At 49.3% G+C, this 20,000-nt stretch overlaps 1 protein-coding gene across 4 annotated transcripts in view; it reads right to left on the minus strand.

Annotated features, from left to right (window-relative positions):
* Positions 1 to 4,092: 4,092 nt before the first annotated feature.
* The window catches only part of mctp2b (multiple C2 domains, transmembrane 2b), a 29,474-nt gene continuing 13,566 nt past the window's right edge, over positions 4,093 to 20,000 (minus strand). For 3 of the 4 annotated variants that reach the window (XM_030376664.1, XM_030376662.1, XM_030376660.1), the window contains 15 exons: positions 19,366 to 19,530; positions 18,511 to 18,641; positions 17,000 to 17,186; positions 16,336 to 16,429; positions 16,148 to 16,250; positions 15,507 to 15,609; positions 14,811 to 14,912; positions 13,852 to 13,926; positions 13,051 to 13,170; positions 9,208 to 9,321; positions 8,518 to 8,553; positions 7,818 to 7,927; positions 7,153 to 7,262; positions 6,087 to 6,184; positions 4,093 to 4,949 (listed from right to left, as the gene is read on the minus strand). In XM_030376664.1, coding sequence (XP_030232524.1) covers positions 4,875 to 4,949; positions 6,087 to 6,184; positions 7,153 to 7,262; positions 7,818 to 7,927; positions 8,518 to 8,553; positions 9,208 to 9,321; positions 13,051 to 13,170; positions 13,852 to 13,926; positions 14,811 to 14,912; positions 15,507 to 15,609; positions 16,148 to 16,250; positions 16,336 to 16,429; positions 17,000 to 17,186; positions 18,511 to 18,641; positions 19,366 to 19,530 — 1,623 coding nt within the window. In that variant the 3' untranslated portion in view covers positions 4,093 to 4,874. The remainder of the gene's footprint in view (positions 4,950 to 6,086; positions 6,185 to 7,152; positions 7,263 to 7,817; positions 7,928 to 8,517; positions 8,554 to 9,207; positions 9,322 to 13,050; positions 13,171 to 13,851; positions 13,927 to 14,810; positions 14,913 to 15,506; positions 15,610 to 16,147; positions 16,251 to 16,335; positions 16,430 to 16,999; positions 17,187 to 18,510; positions 18,642 to 19,365; positions 19,531 to 20,000) is intronic. The other variant, XM_030376663.1, reaches the window with a different exon arrangement.

Consider the following 20,000-nt stretch of genomic DNA (forward strand, 5'->3'; position numbering starts at 1 on the left):
TCCCTTTGTGTGGACGACAGACTGGTGAGCCGACCGGACCCACTGTACGCACTCCCAGCAGCACGTTGCTGCGTCCTGCTTGTGTATCTGTTATCGGGCGTACTTATTAATATAAAGTTCAACACGACGATGATGATGTTCGATGGGGCCGAAGCACGGGGGGGTCAGAGGTCACATGCATAGAGGAATGTGTTTTCTCGAGGTCCGCATTTCTCGTTTTTTTTATCAGTACTGAGAAAGAATGAACGCAGGCAATATAAAGTATGTGTCTGGGCTGTAGGTCGCAGTGTAGATAGTGTGCAACTATAAGGGAAGGATGAGTCCTGGGTCTCTCCTCGTGTCCGGGCCGCAGATTTACAGTCTCTCACGATGTCCTTGAGAGATCCCCCACAAACGGAATGTTCCGGGCAATTTAGAAGCAATTTTTTTTTTTTTACATGAAAGAGGGAGGGGGCGGGGGAGGGGGAGAGATAGAGACCGAGAGGGAGCCGATTGGAGAGAGGGAGGAGGCCAGAGAGTAAAAGAGAGAAAATGCAAAAGGGAGAGAGAGAGAATGAGGGGGAGAGGGGGGGGGGGGGGGGGGGGGGGGAAGAGGGAGAAGGGGCTAAAGGAGAGAGAGAAGAGAAGAGAGAGGGGGGAGAGAGTGAGAGAACGGCAGGAGAGAGAGAGAGAGAGAGAGAGAGAGAGAGAGAGAGAGAGAGAGAGAGAGAGAGAGAGAGAGAGAGAGAGAGAGAGAACTGTCCCACACTGAGGCTGCCCCACATGTCCCATAGGAGCCTATTAGTATTCTCTACATATGCAAGAGTTTCAATGGGCTGTCTATCACACTCACACTGGGCCGCCCAGCTGTTGTCCACACTCCAATATTAGCGGCCTGTCATAAAACACATGCTCGTACTCATGTACGCGCGCTGCACGGATGAAGAATTACCGTGGCGGGGATGTAAACTTAAATATACGTCAGCGTGGAAGACGCAGGTTTTTTATCAGGGACAAAACTCCTCGGAGCCGCGAGGCATCTGCAGAAGTAGGTTGAGAGTGATGAGAGCTGGTGGCCTCCCAGTAACTCATAACCACAGGGTTGTAACCAGTGGCTGGGTCTCCAGATCTGTTAGACCTGGTCCAGACCAGATCTATGCGGTCTGGACTCCAGTCCTTCCTCTCCCAGCAGACCGGCGCTGGTTGTAAAGGTCTCCACTTTGGTGGCCACTGTGTGCCACAGTCTGCTTCAACAAGACTCCATAGTATATGTACTATGTAGGGTAGATATAATTACAATTACAATTACAATTAGGGCATTTAGCAGACGCTTTTATGCAAAGCGTCTTACATCGGTTAATACGCACATTGACACACCGACGGCAGAGTCAACCATGCAAGGCGACAGCCAGCTCGTCAGGAGCAGTTAGGGTTTGGTGTCTTGCTCAAGGACACATCAACACTCAGCTAGGAGGAGCTGGGGATCGAACTAGCAACGGTTACAAGGCAACTGCTCTACCTCCTGAGCTAAGCCGACCCTTCTAGATGTAGTACGTAGTAATCCATAAGTAGCTCTCTCCAAGAACAAATCGAGGAGGCTCATCTCCTCCTTCACCTCCAACTCCACCCTCTCCCGGGCTCATCTCCTCCTCCTCCACCCTCGACCGGGCTCTTCTCCTCCTCCTCCACCCTCTCCCAGTCTCATCCCCTCCATCGCTTCCTCCTCCACCGGGCTCATCTCCTCCTCCTCCACCCTCTCCCAGGCTCATCTCCTCCTCCTCCACCCTCTCCCAGTCTCATCCCCTCCATCGCTTCCTCCTCCACCGGGCTCATCTCCTCCTCCTCCACCCTCGACCGGGCTCATCTCCTCCTCCTCCTCCACCCTCTCCCAGTCTCATCCCCTCCATCGCTTCCTCCTCCGCCGGGCTCATCTTCTCCTCCTCCACTCTCTCCCAGGGTCAGCTCCTCCTCCTCCACCCTCCTCTCCTCCACCACCTCCTCCTCCACCCCTCCTAGTCTCCTCTCCTCCACCACCTCCTCCACCACCTCCTCCTCCTCCTCCACCCTCTCCCTGGCCCTTCCTCAACGAGTTGGACGTTGGCGTGAAGACCCGACCCTCCACCAACCGCTCCGGTCGGGGCGGCCCTGGAACGAGGGGGCCCTGGTGGCACCCAGAACGCAGACGCACCACCCCACGTCACCTGCTGGGCGCCATGACAACCGCCAGAGGAGGACAGGTTGCGATTGGTCACATCCGAAAAGGGAACAAGCCTCCTCACCAACTGGCGGCGGGCACCAGATGGGGCTCGCCGTCGTGCAGGCCTCCCCTCTCCAAGGCTGGACGTCCGCCGCGCTCCTCTGCCAGGGACCGGGACGCCCAGCCTCCTGAGAACAGGGACAGATGCTCCCCCACTCCCTCGCTCACCAGCACTCGGCTGCTTCTACCTCCGAGGCGTCGGGCGCGAGGTCAAGCGCGCTCCGAGAGACAGACCGTGTGTTGTGTGTGTTGTGTGTCGCTCCCCCCCCCCCTCCTTCCGATACCAACAGCTTCGCGACAAACCGACAGCGCTGCTGCTGGGGCCGTCGTCTGCTGTTGCCTGGCAACAGGACGGAGGGGCAGTTGAAAACTTTAAGCAACGCATGTGCAGTCGTGATACTTGCTAAAGTGTGCGTGTGGACGACGGCGTTCACGGAGAGGTGGTGGATTGTGTTTGTGTTCTGATTTCCCCCCGCTGATCAGGGTTGGACAGGGACGCCACCGGAAGGTCAACTGGCTTTCAAAAGGCCTTTCAAAAAGAACATAACAAAATCTAAGATAGACACTCTTGCAACTCGAAGAAGCGTAGGCTGCCTCATAACAAAGAACATTGATGGGACGCATGACGTTCCGACATTTGTGGATGTATGTCCCACATGTTAATCAGGTGTTAAAGGGTTGATTTATCAAAGGGTCTGTTGGGCACAGGACTCAAACGACCAAAGGAACATACAAATACATCATTCATAAAAGTAAAGTGCTTCAAAAGAACACATCCAATATAGAGCCTTACATACTTTGCATTTGTATGTCGGTGAGCTTACACACCACACCAACACATTCCCAAACATACACACACACACACACACACATACATAACCCCCCCATCCAAACACACACACCCACACACACCAAAACACCCACTGCTATACCCCCAAACAGAGGCGCACACATAGGGACGCACACACAGCCCCCATAGTCAGTACCCTGGAGGCTGAATATTTGGGGTTTGATATGGATGTCTAACGAGTCTTGGGAGGATGTTCAGAATGCAGGGACACCTCCTCAGCCTCCCTGCGTCACCCCTGATTTCACTTGGTAATTCATTGGGCTGAGGGGGGCGGGGCTCCCCCTATACATATTCATGCAGGACCGTATATGGGTTGTCAAATGGAGATGTCCTCTGCACGTCCTTGACGACGGGTTATTAATAGACCCGGAGGAGGTTTGGGATACCGGGGATCTGGGCTCCGGGTTCTCCTCACACAGAACACACTGCAGCTGGTTCTGTTTAATGTTCTGGTCCCGCTAAGGTGGTAGAACCCCTCTCTCACACACACGCACACACACACACACACACACACACACACACACACACACACACACACACACACACACACACACACACACACACACACACACACACACACACACACACAAACCCACTGCAAACTGGTTCTGCACAGTATTCTCCTCTCCATCTTCTCCACACACACTACAGCTGGTTCTGGTCCCCTCCAAGGGGGAGGTGGGGGGGGCTGATTGACACATTGGGGTAGTGGGCTGAGGAAGGTTTGAGTCTTCATTAAACACTCATGTAGAGAAGAGCCAGGTAACACTCCAACTCCCACAATGCTGCAGAAGAATGCAGGAGGTAGGGGACAGAAAAAGGGGACAGAGAGCCTGAGGGAAAGAACAAGAGAAGCCAAGAAAACAACAGAGAGACAGAGAGCGTGGCTGTAATGTTGTCAGACAGACAGGGACAGGGTGGTGAGACAGCAGTACGAGCAGAGGGAGATAGAGACAGGAGAAGAGAGGGAGCAGTGGTTCTGACGGATGAGGACGATAACAGCGTGTGATCGTAACTGTTTATTGCCTTTAGAAATGGTGATCACAAGAAGGATATGAATAAATATAATGTTCCTCCAGAAGCTCTCGTGCTACGTTGCTAGCGCGAAGGTAGAATACAAAGCATGGCGGACGGGCATCTTGCATATGAGACAGTCGCTGGAATAGAATCAGACTGAGTAAGTCGTTCTCATTCGGAGAAGTTCTTCTAATTTCATTCTTAAGATCAAACTCTGTCTCTCAGGAGAAGAATGTAGTGGGGCTGCAAGGATGCTAGTGTAGAGACATACAAATACTTAATTTACAACCCCCTAATCCAACACTTTCTACACTAACAAAACACCTAATCATTCTTGATGTTTTTCTTAAAATATACATTTTGTGTATTGTATATAACATATCCAGCGCGGTAACTCCAGTTACACGATGCAGACAGGATTCCGGCGTTGAGTGACATTCCTTTGGTCGCATTCGTGTGCTGTAAGAATCGGTTCCATGAAGCTATCATAAATGTTAAAAAATAACAAAATAGAGTTTTCCGAAGAATCTTTTGTATAAAATAGAGATGTACATTCATACAGCGGCCTCATGTTCTGCTCCCAAACCTGTAACATAATCACAAGTCAATGTCTGTTCGGGAGAACCAATCTGCCTCCAGAAACATCCATGTGCTTCAGAACCTTCCCAGAGGAGCCCGAAAGCCCTGGGTTCTCTGGACCCCTGGGGGGGACCAGAAGGAGGGTTCACCAACAGAACCAGCACCCCAACAGAAACAGCTCCAGAGGAGGGGCTAGGATGTCTTCTTCTTCTTCAGTATGCTGTGGTGCTGGGGGCTGGCAGTGGTCCTGACGCTTCTGTACTGGGCCTGCGCACACACACACACACACACACACACACACACACAGACACAGACACAGACACAGACACAGACACACACACACACACACACACACACACACACACACACACACACACACACACACACACACACACACAGACACAGACACAGACACACACACACACACACACACACAGACAGACAGACAGACATATACACACACACACGTACACACACACACACACACACACACACACGTACACACAGACACATACAAACACACACACACACACACACACACACACACGTACACACACACACACACACACACACACACACACACACACACACACACACACACACACACACACACACACGTACACACACACACACACACACACACACACACACACACACACACGCACACACACACAAACACACACACACACACACAAACACACAAACACACACACACACGTACACACAGACACATACAAACACAAAACAGGAGGAGAAAGTGGATGAGACGAGGGGGAAGGAGAAGAGGAGAGGAGGAGAGGAAAGGAAAAGAGATAAAGACAGAGAAGGCCAGAGCAGAGCGACCACATGGGTGGATGATCGTACATTCGTAGTAGTAGATAGAGGTTCATAGATACTAGATAGTAGATAGGATATAGTAGATAGGAGATAGATGATAAGTGAGCTGTACTTCAACACTAGAATAAAGCAGAACTGGGGACAGTCCCACTCCCAGTCCCAACTCCACCACACCACCAGAACCAGCACCACGCCCACCACCACCTCCACCATCACCACCGGCACCACCGCCTCCACCTGCACCACCACCCCCACCACAACCGCCACCACCACCGGCACCACCACTGGCACCACCGCCTCCACCACCACCACCACCATAACCAGCACCACCACAGGTGAGAGCAGCCTGGGAACAGCACCCACACGGCCTGCATGGAGGTGGCAGCGCAACCAAAAACAAAGGAGAGAAAGGGCCCAGCAGGGATCACACGGAGGTGGATAATTATACAGGCGGGGGCTAATTACACAGCCAGCCGCCCCCCCCGACACAGAGAGACGCTTGGGACGGGATCGGAAGCTTCCTGGGAGGGTAATCCCGGGGCGGGGGGGAGGGAGAGGAGACTTTACCTTCTCTACATCTGAAGGCACCCTGGACAGGAAGTCTAGCAGCTCATTGTTTTCGACGGCGTGGGGCTTCCGTAGCTTCTTGGTGAATTTATTGATGCCTAAACCAGAATCCAGCGCGGGGAGCGTTACAGGAAGGCAGCCAGCAAACACATGATTATGGTAATGTCTGTGGTCGCACACACACACACACACACACACACACACACACACACACACACACACACCTCACACACACACACACACCGCATGTTCTGCATACACAACACACATGACAGACATTTGCGGAAACAGGAGGACACAGATTCGCACGCGCACACACACACACACTCTTACGCGCACACGCACGCAGACACGGAGACACACGCGATACATATGACGTATAACAGGACATACAAGGCACACATCCTAAGAATTATGCTACACAAAAACACACACATTCACACTCACACATACGCAGACACATTCAATTCCATTACATTTGTTTGGATGCTTTTGTCCAATACGACTCACTGTAGTTACTTCCACTGATTAAGAAAGGTCCCCATTAAGTGCAAGAATCATTGTGTGCATACAACTCAAAATAAATAAGCAAAGCAACTGCTTCAAGTGTCACAATGTTGACAGAGACAGAGAGAGAGCTAAAGATATACTGCAAAATATAGAGAGAATTATTGAAGTCCTACGATACAGAAACACGGGTGAAAGATTGAGGGTGAAAAATTATATTTGTTTTTTTTCCACACACAACTACACGCACACACACACACCAACACACCAACACACACACACACACACACACACACACACACACACACACACACACACACACACACACACACACACACACACACAAACACTATTCCTCTATCAGATCCGATTCAACACTGACTCACTGTGTGTTGATCACCTTGTTCTTACATAACCAGCGACGTTGTCACACATTCACCACAACATTCGGCTGGACGAGACGTCTTTAGGCTGATTTCAGTTACAAAATGTCAGGACGGATGCAGTGGTTCCAACAGAAGACTCTGTTTGTGTGTCTAAAACCTGACGTGGAACGTACCCCATAATAGAATTAGGTAGCGAATTGGGATGAAGTAGCAGATGATGGTGACCATGATGAGGACCAGGAACGCCAGGTTGGACAGGAAGGGGACAGACCAGTTGAAAGTACTGAGGAAGCAGAAAGAACAGTTCATGTATTGAAGATGCCTCGGTTTCAAAATAAAAGCCTGCATTTACAAAATGCAATGATACATTTAAAACAAAGGTCTACCTCTACAAAAGACTGTAGAAAGTGGGATTCAAAATTCTGACATGATAATTAATAAATATAGTTAAACAGACTGATTGAGACTTTTCAGGCTGGAGGATTATTAAATAGCAGCATTTAAATAGACGCTTTTGATAGTGCTGTACACAACATGTACAAATATTCAAAGGACAATCATTAAAATAGAGTTAAAAAAAGGACACAAGAAATCCAAACTTTTTATATATAAAATGGTAAGAAAATGAATGAAAAACAGACTACATCTTTAATTAAAATGAAATTAAACTGAAGCAAACAGAAATGTTTCAGGACCTATCTTACGAGAGCAAACCTCTCCTTCCTCTTGCAGCTGCACCAACAGAAGCGTGTTAGTGAACGACGGGTGAGACTAAAACCAATGAGATGTACGCATAAAACATTAAGTCGGCTTCCACCTCAACGTCATGCCCACGTACTTCTTGATCCTCTCTCCAAAGCAGGCGATCTCGTCCAGGAAGTTCTGCACGGTGATGATGGTGTCCTGCACCATGTGGATCTTCTCCATCAGCCCCTTCTTCTCAGCTTCCTGCAGGACACAGACACCACCACCACACTCAAGATCAGTCCTCCTACTGTTTAACATTAGATTAAACCGTACGGCATGACATGTGACATGGGGCGAAGTTCATTGTTATCACATTGGAAAATAACTAAAAAAATATTTAATTACTTTAAAAGTAATAGAGTCATCATAGTAGTTGAGGGATAGTACTTATAGTAGTGAAGTAATAGTACTAATAACATTGTAGTAATAGTACGAATAGTAGTGTAGTAACTAGTACTTATAGTAGTGTAGTAATAGTATTAATAGTAGTGTAGTAATACAACTAATAGAAGTGTATTATTCAAATTAATGATTAGGTGTAGTACTCATACTAATGGTAGAGTAGTAGTAGTAGTAATAGTAAAAAGTAGTAATAGTGCTTATTGTAATGTAGTACTTATTACGACTACTTCTAGTACAAACCGTAGTGCAGTTTGAGTAAAAATGGTAGAGTAATACAAAACATGGGTAGTGAAGTAGTGTAGTATTCATATTCATGGTAGCGTAATAGTATTTATGGTAGTGTTGTATTAATACTGTAATCGTAGTCCATAATAGAGTAGAAAATCTACCTCATCGTCATCGTCATCTCCCACGTCTATGTTGTCCTGGAAACAAGAGGATGAGTTTAAAAAGCATCCACACACACGCACGCATGCACACACACACGCACACATGCGCACACACTGGAGAGGAGGAGGAGAAGCAAGGAGACCAGTAGAGAGGAGAGGAGGAACGCAGTGAAGTACTAATTAAAGGAGAACTGAATCAGGCACTTAATCCCAGACCAAATGCACACTGACGGACCTTAAACGTTATCGTCTGTTGTTGTAATGTGATGATAAATGTATCTCGTTTTAATTTATTTGTGGGTCCTGCCTTGATGTCCTGTTTTTGATGTACTGTCCTGATGTCTAAATAGAGCTGCAGGGATGCAAGACAAATTTCAATCTTGCTCTGACAATGAAGTACTATCGTATCGTATCGAGAGGAGAGGAGAGGAGAGGAGAGGAGAGGAGAGGAGAGGAGAGGAGAGGGGAGGAGAGGAGAGGAGAGGAGAGGCGAGGCGAGGCGAGGAGAGGAGTCAATAATAAGTAATTAGCGGAGGGAAGAGGAAAGAAGGGGAGAGGAGAGGAGCATAGAGGAGATTAGCAGAGAGGAGGAGAGAGGGGAGAATAGGGGAGAGGAGAAGAAGCAGAGTGAGGTGAGTATCAGAGGAGAGGAGGGTTTCAAGACGGTTCTAGAGGGTTCTAGGTACTCACCAGGTCGTGGACCACGCGCCCGGAGGAGATCTGGAAGTAGTTCCAGGAGAAGAGCAGCACCAAGAAGAAGGGCAGCATGCAGAAGTTGAAGTTCCAGACCGTCAGAAGAAACACCTGGCCAGGGTCAAAGGTGACTCGGGTTAGAAGTCATACAGCACTCAGGAGCCCATCATCAATACAGTGTCCAGCTCCTCATTTACAAAGAAATACCTCATCGATTATGTTAGATATTATATTTTCAATTTCATATCAGAGTTGGGATTGTTCCACAAAATGTAATGATTTAGTTTGAGATACTTCTTTTTTATTTGATAGATTTCATACCACAATGGTATTCATATATATTCTCTAATAATCATATGGTTGAAATGCTCATGAAAGTATAGAAAGAATCTATAATATTAAAAATTATACGAAAATATATTTGTCTTTGTTTCTCTCTCTCTCTATTTCTATGACACTTTAAACACACACATACACCCGAACACATTCACAGACTCTTGAAAACACACACACACACACACACACAGACACACAGACACAAACACACACACACACACACACACACACACACACACACACACACACACACACACACACACACACACACACACACACACACACACACAGGTTTCTTTTATCGCTGTGCGGGGCGGCAGCCGGCTGGATGGGGGATTGACCTCGTGACCCCAGACCCTCTGAAGGAGCCAGGCTCCGACTGCCTGCTCACGCCCCCCCGATACCGAGACCCTGAGCCGCTCCCCCCCCCCCCCGCTTCTGGTCCCACAACACACACACACACACACACACACCTCTTACTGGTCCCACAACACCCACACACACACACACACACACACACACACACACACACACACACACACACACACACCTCTTCCTTGTCCCACAACACACACACACCTCCACCCCCTCCCACACACACACACACACACACACGCACGCACGCACGCACGCACACACACACACACACACACACACACACACACACACACACACACACACACACACACACACACACACACACACACACACACACACACACACACACACACACACACACACACCTCCTGATTCTACACCCAAGGACAGAGAAAGAGCAAACGAGAGACAGAGCGAGAGAGGGGATGAAAAAGCGTGATAGAGAGAGACAGAGACAAAGAGAGAGAGAGACAGAGACAGAGACAGAGAGAGACAGAGACAGAGACAGAGAGAGAGAGAGAGAGAGAGAGAGAGAGAGAGAGAGAGACACAGAGACAGAGACAGAGACAGAGACAGAGACAGAGAGAGAGAGAGAATGAGAGAGAGAGAGAGAGAGAGAGAGAGAGAGAGAGAGAGAGAGACAGCGAGAAAGAGAGACAGACAGCGAGAGACAGAGAGACATAGAGACAGGGAGACTGACAGAGACAGGGACAGCAGATATTAATGCTGCAGGAATGTCACCCTGACCTGAGGGGGAGGAGCCTAACCTGCTCTGTTTGTGTGTTGACCAATTGAAAATGATAACACGTATTATCACACTTAGCTCATGTTAACACAACTGCAAAAACACACCAACACCGCTACCCGATATTAACACAACGACCAAATGCACTAAAACACATTAACACAGCTACCACATATTAACATGTCAAACAAATATGATTAACACAAAACCAACCACATGTAACACATCGCCAACAATCTCAACACACCCTCACAATATTGGGACGCCAAGCAAATATTAACTAGCAACTACTTCGACCAAATATGAACAGACCCTACCATATTTATACAGCTACTGGATCATAATACCAAATATATTGAATTACGTTTTGCAAATGTTGACTCATATGTCAGATATTCATACATCTACCAAAAATCATGTCCTAAATATGACCATGTCTACTTAAAATGAGTGTGAAAACCGCACAGATGGCTCCCAAGATGAGAACAACACTCAAATAATCTGTGTGTGTGCGTGTGTGCGTGTGTGTACGTGCGTGTGTGTGTTTGTGTGTGTGAATTCAAAGCAATACAAAATATTAATTTCACAGAGAAATATGTATCTTTAATATTTACAGGATTTTTATTCATATTTGCACCACTGCTGTTCATATTTGTATGCATATCATATTGTCAATTAAAGATGAATTCTATTTGTGACATTTCTACCATTTTTATCATGTATTTTTCAATATAGGACCAGCTTATCATCAAATCATCTTATAACAATATTTAAATATATTTATTTTCATGCATGCTTCGGTTACAAATTTATTTCAGTTCTGGGATTAATGTAATCAATTCTAGCTGGACTGGTTCCGGTTGGACCTTCCTGGGTTCTAATAAACCAGAAGCAGTGTGTGCACTGTACACCAGAGTAAGCACCAGAGTGTGAGTGTCTCCCAGACTGTACCCGAGTGTACCAGAGAGTGTACCAGACCACACACCGCCAACAGAACCAGCTGGACCCGTTTTATGTCTCCAGGAAACTTTCCTGGAAGAAATTCTCCCCCGTGTATACGATACCAGGACCTTTACCGCCACCTGGTGGACAGCAGTATTACAGAACCAAGAACTCTCCGTGACCCTGTTTAGTATGTATGGGTCCGCTGCAGGTGGGACGGGCCCGGGGCTATCGATAGCCTTGATCCTATCGAGATGATTATAGTCTGTTTGTCTGGATGTCTGGCTGTCTGCCCGTCCGTTGAGTTCCCGGGTCATACCATTTTTTGATTTCAGCGTTGCCGGCTTGTTAACAGCGTAATGAGTTGTCAGGGAAAGAGAGTAAAAATAGACTCGTCTCCGTTGGGACTTCACTTTCTCCAGATGAGACTCAAACACACTAGCACAATCCCGTTTACCCCCCCCCCCCCCCCGAAAGATATGGTAGGCTACTTTCTTCCCATCGGTGTCAGCTTTCTGTCCGTGTGTCTGCCCATTATCTGTCAGTCCCCCTGTTTACCTTCAAGTCTGTCAGACTGTCTGACAGACGGACAGTGAGCTGACACAACGAACACAGATGGGAGGAAACAACCATATCTGTCGGGGGATATACGGGATGGTAGAATCACAGCAGCGTGGTTTGTTTTTTGAAGAGACGATCGAGGGCGTCACGCATCGCTACCGCAGCGGAGCCAAACTACCGCTAACAGACGTCTCCGCGGCAACTGCTTCCCCCGCACACCCTTGTTTACCGTATTGTTTATGTATGTGTTTATGTATGTATTTTACATTTTACCACAGTAAAAAAACTCTCAATATTATATTAGAGAGAGAGAGAGAGAGAGAGAGAGAGAGAGAGAGAGAGAGAGAGAGAGAGAGAGAGAGAGAGAGAGAGAGAGAGAGAGAGAGAGAGAGAGAGAGAGAGAGAGAGAGATAGAAAGAGGAACACACACACACACACACACAAATAGAGAGACATAGCGACTCAGAGATCGAGAGAGAGAGACTTCAGTTTCTTTAGCCATGTAAATGTTGGCTTCCCATGTGAATAAAGCTTTTATTGAATTTAATTTAATTGAGAGAGAGAGTGAGCGAGCAAGAGAAAAAGAGTGAGAGAGAGAAAAAGAGGTAGAGTGAGGGAGAGGCATAGACCCAGAGAGAGAGAGAGAGAGAGAGAGAGAGAGAGAGAGAGAGAGAGAGAGAGAGAGAGAGAGAGAGTGGAAGAGAGAGGGACCCAGGGAGGGGGGAGAGAGAGAGAGAGAGAGAGAGAGAGAGAGAGAGAGAGAGAGAGAGAGAGAGAGAGAGAGAGAGAGAGAGAGAGAGAGAGAGAGAGAGAGAGAGAAAGAGAGTGGAAGAGAGAGAGAGCGATAGAGAGACATAGAGCGTGGGCGGTCTCCTCACCAGGAAGGCGGTGATGCTCCTCTGGGTGCTCTCCCACTGGAAGCAGCTCTTGACGTAGCGCCCCGTGGACAGCACCGCCCGGATCAGCGTCCGCACGCGCGTGATGTTACGGCCCAGAATCTGGAGCGGGCGCAACACAGGCAGTTAGCAGCTCGATCTATCTGGTACGAACTGGATGGATGGGTCTCAGTGATTGGTAAGCAGTTATCATCTGGGTGATGATAATGATGATCATCATCACTATCTTATCCTAGCTATCTTTGTTGTGTACGGGGAATGGTTTAACCCAACTATGGTCATAGTGCCTGGCTTGGTTCTATAAACATCCTTACTGCACCGACAGCGATATATTGTTGTTTCTACTTCTTCTTACAAATGTACTTATTTTTGGTCACTTTGGATAAAAGTGTCCGCTAAATGGCCCAAATGTAAATGTCAATGTAAATGAGGGTAACACATGAAAAACTATTCAACATCACATGGAGAGTATCATGAATATAAATAACCCCCGCCTCTTAAGGAGAACCACCCTGGATCAGAGCATGTATGAATGTTTCTTTCCGTTTAAATGTTGACGGATTATCTGGTCATTCAGTTGACCAGCCTGAGGTCATCATGGCAAACCTGATTCTGGTTGGTGCGTGGGCATAGGCTTTGACCTCTGACCCGACCCCAGCGTTTGTTTGTTTACCCGTCGAAGCGTTGGAAGCAGAAGCTCAGAGCGGGTTCGATGTTAAGGTTCTGAGACGGATCTACTACAGTGAACTGTGGGTCAGGCTCTGTTCGTTTGGGTGGTCTCACCTTTTTAGAGAACTTGGGATTGTCCTCGATGAACCTCGTCTCCTTGGGCGAGAAGGTCCTCACGCTCGCCCGGACCTGGTCACATCGCAGACAGACAGACAGAAGGTTAGACAGGCAGGCAGGGAGGAAGACAGGCATACACACACAGAGACACACAAAGACAGACAGACAGACGTACAGACAGGAAGGAAGGCAGGCATACAGACAGACACACGGACAGAGACACACAAAGACGGAGAGACCGACACACGGACAGATACACAAAGACAGACACACGGCAGAGACACACAAAGACAGAGAGACAGACACACGGACAGATACACAAAGACAGACACACGGCAGAGACACACAAAGACAGAGAGACCGACACACGGACAGAGACACACAAAGACAGACAGACAGACAGACAGGCAGAATGTTAGACAGGCAGGCTGGAAGGAAGGAAGACAGGCATACACACAGACACACACACACACACACGGACAGCGACTCAAAAAGACAGACACTCGGACAGAGACACACAAAGACAGACAGACAGAGACACACACAGACAGACAAACCCGGGGACAGACACACAGACAGTCAGCCATATCACTGATGACACCCGCGGCATCGGCGCTACCACTGCGCTACCGCTAATCTACTAGCTGTTTAGCCGCTAGCAGCTCCTCCATCTCCGCTGAGCTCAGTGTTCCCTCCATGTGGTTCAGCAGCAATCCACGGGATGAGCTAAACGCCCATCTGCTCCCGATCCCACCCCCCCCCAAACTCTCCAGATGGTCATTTTTCCCAGAATCTCAAAAACCCCATAATACCTTGGGGTTTGATGATGTACTATAATTCTACATTACAGGTTACCAGCCAAAACCTAGAGGTTGTGTTCTATTAAAAAAAAAACAAGTTTTATCTGGTTACGGTTATAGTCTACACTACAGGTAACCAGGTGGGCTCCCACCTACCGGGTTGAACAGCAGCTCCAGCTCCAGGGTGAGGACCCCCTTGGAGAGGGAGCCCAGGTTCTCCTTCTTCAGGGGCAGGGTGATCTGCTGCCTGTTGGGGGCCTGCAGGCAGACAGACAGGTCACCAGAGAGACAGAGACAGACCAGTGATCAGACAGACAGTAAGGAGCTATTGAACTCTTCAGGGAAACACTTATGTCTGCCTTGAAATGCTACGAAAGCGAAACTACAAAACATTGTTGCTTTCCAGAACAAAAATCATTCCCCAGTTTAGCAAACTGTTCGAGAAACTGGAAGGACTTAACAGAGTTAGTTAGACTGTGATAGCTGGACTATATGTTAGCTGGACTGAGAGTTAGCTGGACTGAGAGTTAGCTGGACTATATGTTAGCTGGACTGAGAGTTAGCTGGACTATATGTTAGCTGGACTGAGAGTTAGCTGGACTATATGTTAGCTGGACTGAGAGTTAGCTGGACTATATGTTAGCTGGACTGAGAATTAGCTGGATTATATGTAGGCTGGACTATGAGTTAGCTGGACTGAGAGTAAACTGGACTATATGTAAACTGGACTGAGATTTAGCTGGACTATGATTTAGCTGGACTATATGTTAGCTGGACTATATGTTAGCTGGACTATGATTTAGCTGGACTATATGTTAGGTGGACTAAGTGTTGGCTAAACGGTGGCCCTACCATCAGGAGGGGTATGGCAGTTTTCCCCAGGAAGTCGGGTGCCTTGTCTCCGTCCTCATCGAAGATAGTCACCTCCAGAACTTCGTGGACGTCCTTGATGGGACTTAAGAGGAACAGAAACACATGTAAACATCCTTGACAACACCCACGCAACAATCACAACACAAGAACACCATCGTTACAACACGACTATCCTCCTCGTAACCGTGGTTAGCATCCTCATCGTGATCACAATAACGTCAACATCATCATAATCATCCTCGCAAGCAACTACTTCATCAACATGCAGAGCAACAAGCAACCATAGTCTAGTGTTGATGGTGTTTGACTCCAGTGTTGAGGGTGTTTGACTCTAGTGTTGAGGGTGCTTAAATCTTCTGGGTTTGAACCCGAAAATCAATGGTTTACTTGTAGGCATCTTGCTCCAGAATGCCGTGGAAACCAGCGACCCAAATCTGTTTATTACGGTTGTGTATTTCAGATTAAATCATTCTTGGTTCCAACCCCAATGTCCTTAGTCCTACTATCAGGCATCCGAGAGCGAGATGCCTTCCCCCCACCCGCCAATTATATACATCTAAAAAAGTCACTGTGGAAAGAAGGGACTTTATCAACTGCAGAAGGCTCCCGGCCAGACGTACAAGGTGAAGACTTCATTCCACTCAGGATTCAGGGTCTTGTAGATGGTGTGGGTCTGCAGCCGGTCGTTCCCCAGCTGCAGAACGCAGAACGGATCGCTCTTTCCTGGAGAAGAAAGCACAGAGAACCGATTTCAGAAGGCTGATGTCCAGAAAGAGTATGTTTATGATGTGGAGGATATATTCCGTACCGTTGAGATCTGCAGCTAGGAGATCTGTGGCCTTGAGGATCTTCACCTGGAGATAACCAATGTCTCCTAGGTTCTCAAAGGACTTCGCCAGCCTCTGTGGACAAACATACAACACGCACACAGCGGTGGTTTGAACACACCCCGTGGGTTCTGGATCGGAGTAGAGAAGCGTTTCTCAGACGTTGTAAGTCTTATGTCCCCCAGAGCCCCATCAGTATGACTGAAGGAAACCCTGAGGACACCTTCACCATCGCCATACCACAAATGTTTTCCTTTGAATTATTCAGATGATCATTATTAATATTGTAGTAGCGTAGAGGCGTCTGAAAGGGGAAGAAGCTGAGGCCTACTTCTATTTCTGGTCTTGACCTTCGAACTATTCGACAAACAATCTACCTAAATCCTATTTAACCCTATGGCCGAGAGGCGTTTGTTTTTACAGAGGAGGATTAGGTCCACGTGAGATTATTTGTTTGGAGTTCAGATTTAATTCTCAGAAGTCTAAATTTAAACTCAGAATTCTGAGATTAGGGTCGGAATTCTCAACTCCTAAATAATTCACATACTCCTCTGTGTGTTTTTAATCAATTTAATTCAGCATAAATGAATTGACGCCAAACCGATGACATCCACGGCGGCCGCTGGAGACAGAGGGCGGACTCACGTATTTCTCCAGCTGGTTCTCCCTCTGCTCCCCGGCGGCGAGGGGCGCGGCGGCCAGGTCGCAGATGGACACGCCGCTGCACACGCTCTGGGTCACCAGGAGCAGCATGTAGCCGCCGCTCTGGCCCAGCTCCGCTCTGAACTGCTGGTTCTTGTTCATGGGTAGGCTGGAGATGTCCACCTCAAACCTGTACAGCCACACACACACACACACACGCACACATGTAGACATATAACACACACACAGACACACAAAAAACAATAACCTTGGGCGTGTGTGTGTTCTCTTGTTCTGAGGGAGTGATAGAGGAGGAGTAATGGGGAGTGTCCCCTGGTGAGGAGTGAGAGGGAGGAGGTAAGGAGTGAGAGGGAGGAGGTGAGGAGTGAGAGGGAGGAGGTGAGGAGTGAGAGGGAGGAGCTGAGGAGTGAGAGGGAGGAGCTGAGGAGTGAGAGGGAGGAGCTGAGGAGTGAGAGGGAGGAGCTGAGGAGATTGAGGGAGGAGCTGAGGAGTGAGAGGGAGGAGCTGAGGAGTGAGGGGGAGGAGCTGAGGAGTGAGAGGGAGGAGCTGATGAGATTGAGGGAGGAGCTGAGTGGTGAGGGAGGAGCTGAGGGGTGAGAGGGAGGAGCTGAGGGGTGAGAGGGAGGAGCTGTGGAGTGAGGGAGGAGCTGAGGAGTGAGGGAGGAGTTGAGGGGTGAAAGGGAGGAGCTGAGGGGTGAGGGAGGAGCTGAGGAGTGAGAGGGAGGAGCTGAGAGGTGAGAGGGAGGAGCTGAGGGGTGAGAGGGAGGAGCTGAGGAGTGAGAGGGAGGAGCTGAGGGGTGAAAGGGAGGAGCTGAGGGGTGAGAGGGAGGAGCTGAGGAGTGAGGGAGGAGTTGAGGGGTGAAAGGGAGGAGCTGAGGGGTGAGGGAGGAGCTGAGGAGTGAGAGGGAGGAGCTGAGAGGTGAGAGGGAGGAGCTGAGGAGTGAGAGGGAGGAGCTGAGAGGTGAGAGGGAGGAGCTGAGGGGTGAGAGGGAGGAGCTGAGGAGTGAGAGGGAGGAGCTGAGGAGTGAGAGGGAGGAGCTGAGGAGTGAGAGGGAGGAGCTGAGGAGTGAGAGGGAGGAGCTGAAGGGTGAGAGGGAGGAGTGAGAGGGAGGAGCTGAGGAGTGAGAGGGAGGAGCTGAGGAGTGAGAGGGAGGAGTTGAAGGGTGAGAGGGAGGAGTCAGAGGGAGGAGGTGAGGAGTGAGAGGGAGGAGCTGAGGAGTGAGAGGGAGGAGCTGAGGAGTGTGAGGGAGGAGCTGAGGAGTGAGAGGGAGGAGCTGAGGAGTGTGAGGGAGGAGCTGAGGAGTGTGAGGGAGGAGCTGAGGATTGTGAGGGAGGAGCTGAGGAGTGAGAGGGAGGAGCTGAGGAGTGTGAGGGAGGAGCTGAGGAGTGAGAGGGAGGAGCTGAGGAGTGTCCTTGTGAGGAGTGAGCTGGAGGACAGGAGGAGTGAGAGGGAGGACAGGTGGAGTGAGAGGGAGGACAGGAGGGGGACCTACCCTATCAGTATCTCATGGTTGCGGGTTCCCAGTTTGGTGCACAGCTCCACCTCCAGGATCCCCGTTGCGTCAGTAAACTGGTTGAAGCTGAACCTCTCCCTCCACTGAGGATTGGCCGCTTTGAAGTGGTTCTGCAGAAAGGCATTGTGGGAGTTTAAAAACACGAGGTGGAAGAATGCGTCGATGTGTCTGTCAAATGATTTGGTAGTGTACCGACGCTAATCATAGCATCTGTTTTCCACCTTGGAACACGAGAAGCATGTGCCGAATGAAACGAAATATAAGTAAAAACAAATCAGTAAAAGGCACCAAATTGGTGAACACAGTCGAGATTGTCGTGTTGAAAAGACAAGCTAAACAATTGTTATTTTCTGTGCTTATATTTTTGTGCTAATATTTTTGCTATTCTCTATTTGTATTATTACTTTCTATCATGGAGCAGTAAACCTGAGACAGCACCAAATCCCCTCGTTATCAATCAAGTCCATATAACCTAAACCGTTCCTAAAGGGGACCGATCATACCACCAGGTGTGAGTGTGATCAGGCCTTACAAGCCGTTTCAAAAATCTGCCCCTTAAGAAATCACAAGTAAGAGATCACAAATCTATCCAGCTAGATCTGTGCTGGATAGATCAGTCTACCAGCTTACCCAGTAGACTGAAGTAAACGTTGCTCATCTATCCAGCACAGATCTAGGTGGACACGCCCACTAGTGATGTCAGAAGCGGCAGATTTTCGAAACGGTTTGTAACGGCTAATCACACTCACACCCGGTGGTATGATACGTCCCCTTTGAACGCTCTGTGGCAGTCCCTTCCTCGCTGTGTTTACTCGTCCTCGTGTTGCCCAGCACCTTGCTCTTGTGCCTCTGGTCTCCGAGCCGGAGGCGGACGAACAGGTCCCCGGGACTGTCCACCTCCAGGCCCCAGGCCCCCACCAGGGTCACCACCACCACGCTGGTCCACAGCTGGCCCTTCCTCAGCACCTCGGCCAGACGCGCGTTGTGAGGCTTATTAGACTGGGGGAGGAGAGGGAGGAGGGGAGGGGAGGAGGGGTATGAGGGGGGAGGAGGAGAGTGGAGGGGAGGAGGAGAGGGGAGGAGAGGGAGGAGGGGAAGGGAGGAGAGGAGGAGGGGAGGGGAGGGGAGGAGAGGAGGAGAGGTGAGGGGAGGAGAGGAGAGGGGGGAGGAGAGGGAGGAGGAGAGGGGAGGAGAGGGAGGAGGAGAGGGGAGGAGAGGGAGGAGGGGAGGGGAGGAGAGGTAGGAGAGGTGAGGGGAGGAGAGGAGAGGGGGGAGGAGAGGGAGGAGGAGAGGGAGGAGGGGAGGGGAGGAGAGGAGGAGAGGTGAGGGGAGGAGAGGAGAGGGGGGAGGAGAGGGAGGAGGAGAGGGGAGGAGGGGAGGGGGGAGGAGAGGGGGGAGGAGGGGGAGGAGAGGAGGAGAGGAAAGGGGGGAGGAGAGGGGGGAGAAGAGGGAGGAGGACGAGAGGGAGG

This window comes from Gadus morhua, chromosome 14, assembly GCF_902167405.1.
Source record: "Gadus morhua chromosome 14, gadMor3.0, whole genome shotgun sequence".
Taxonomy (NCBI): Eukaryota; Metazoa; Chordata; class Actinopteri; order Gadiformes; family Gadidae; genus Gadus; species Gadus morhua.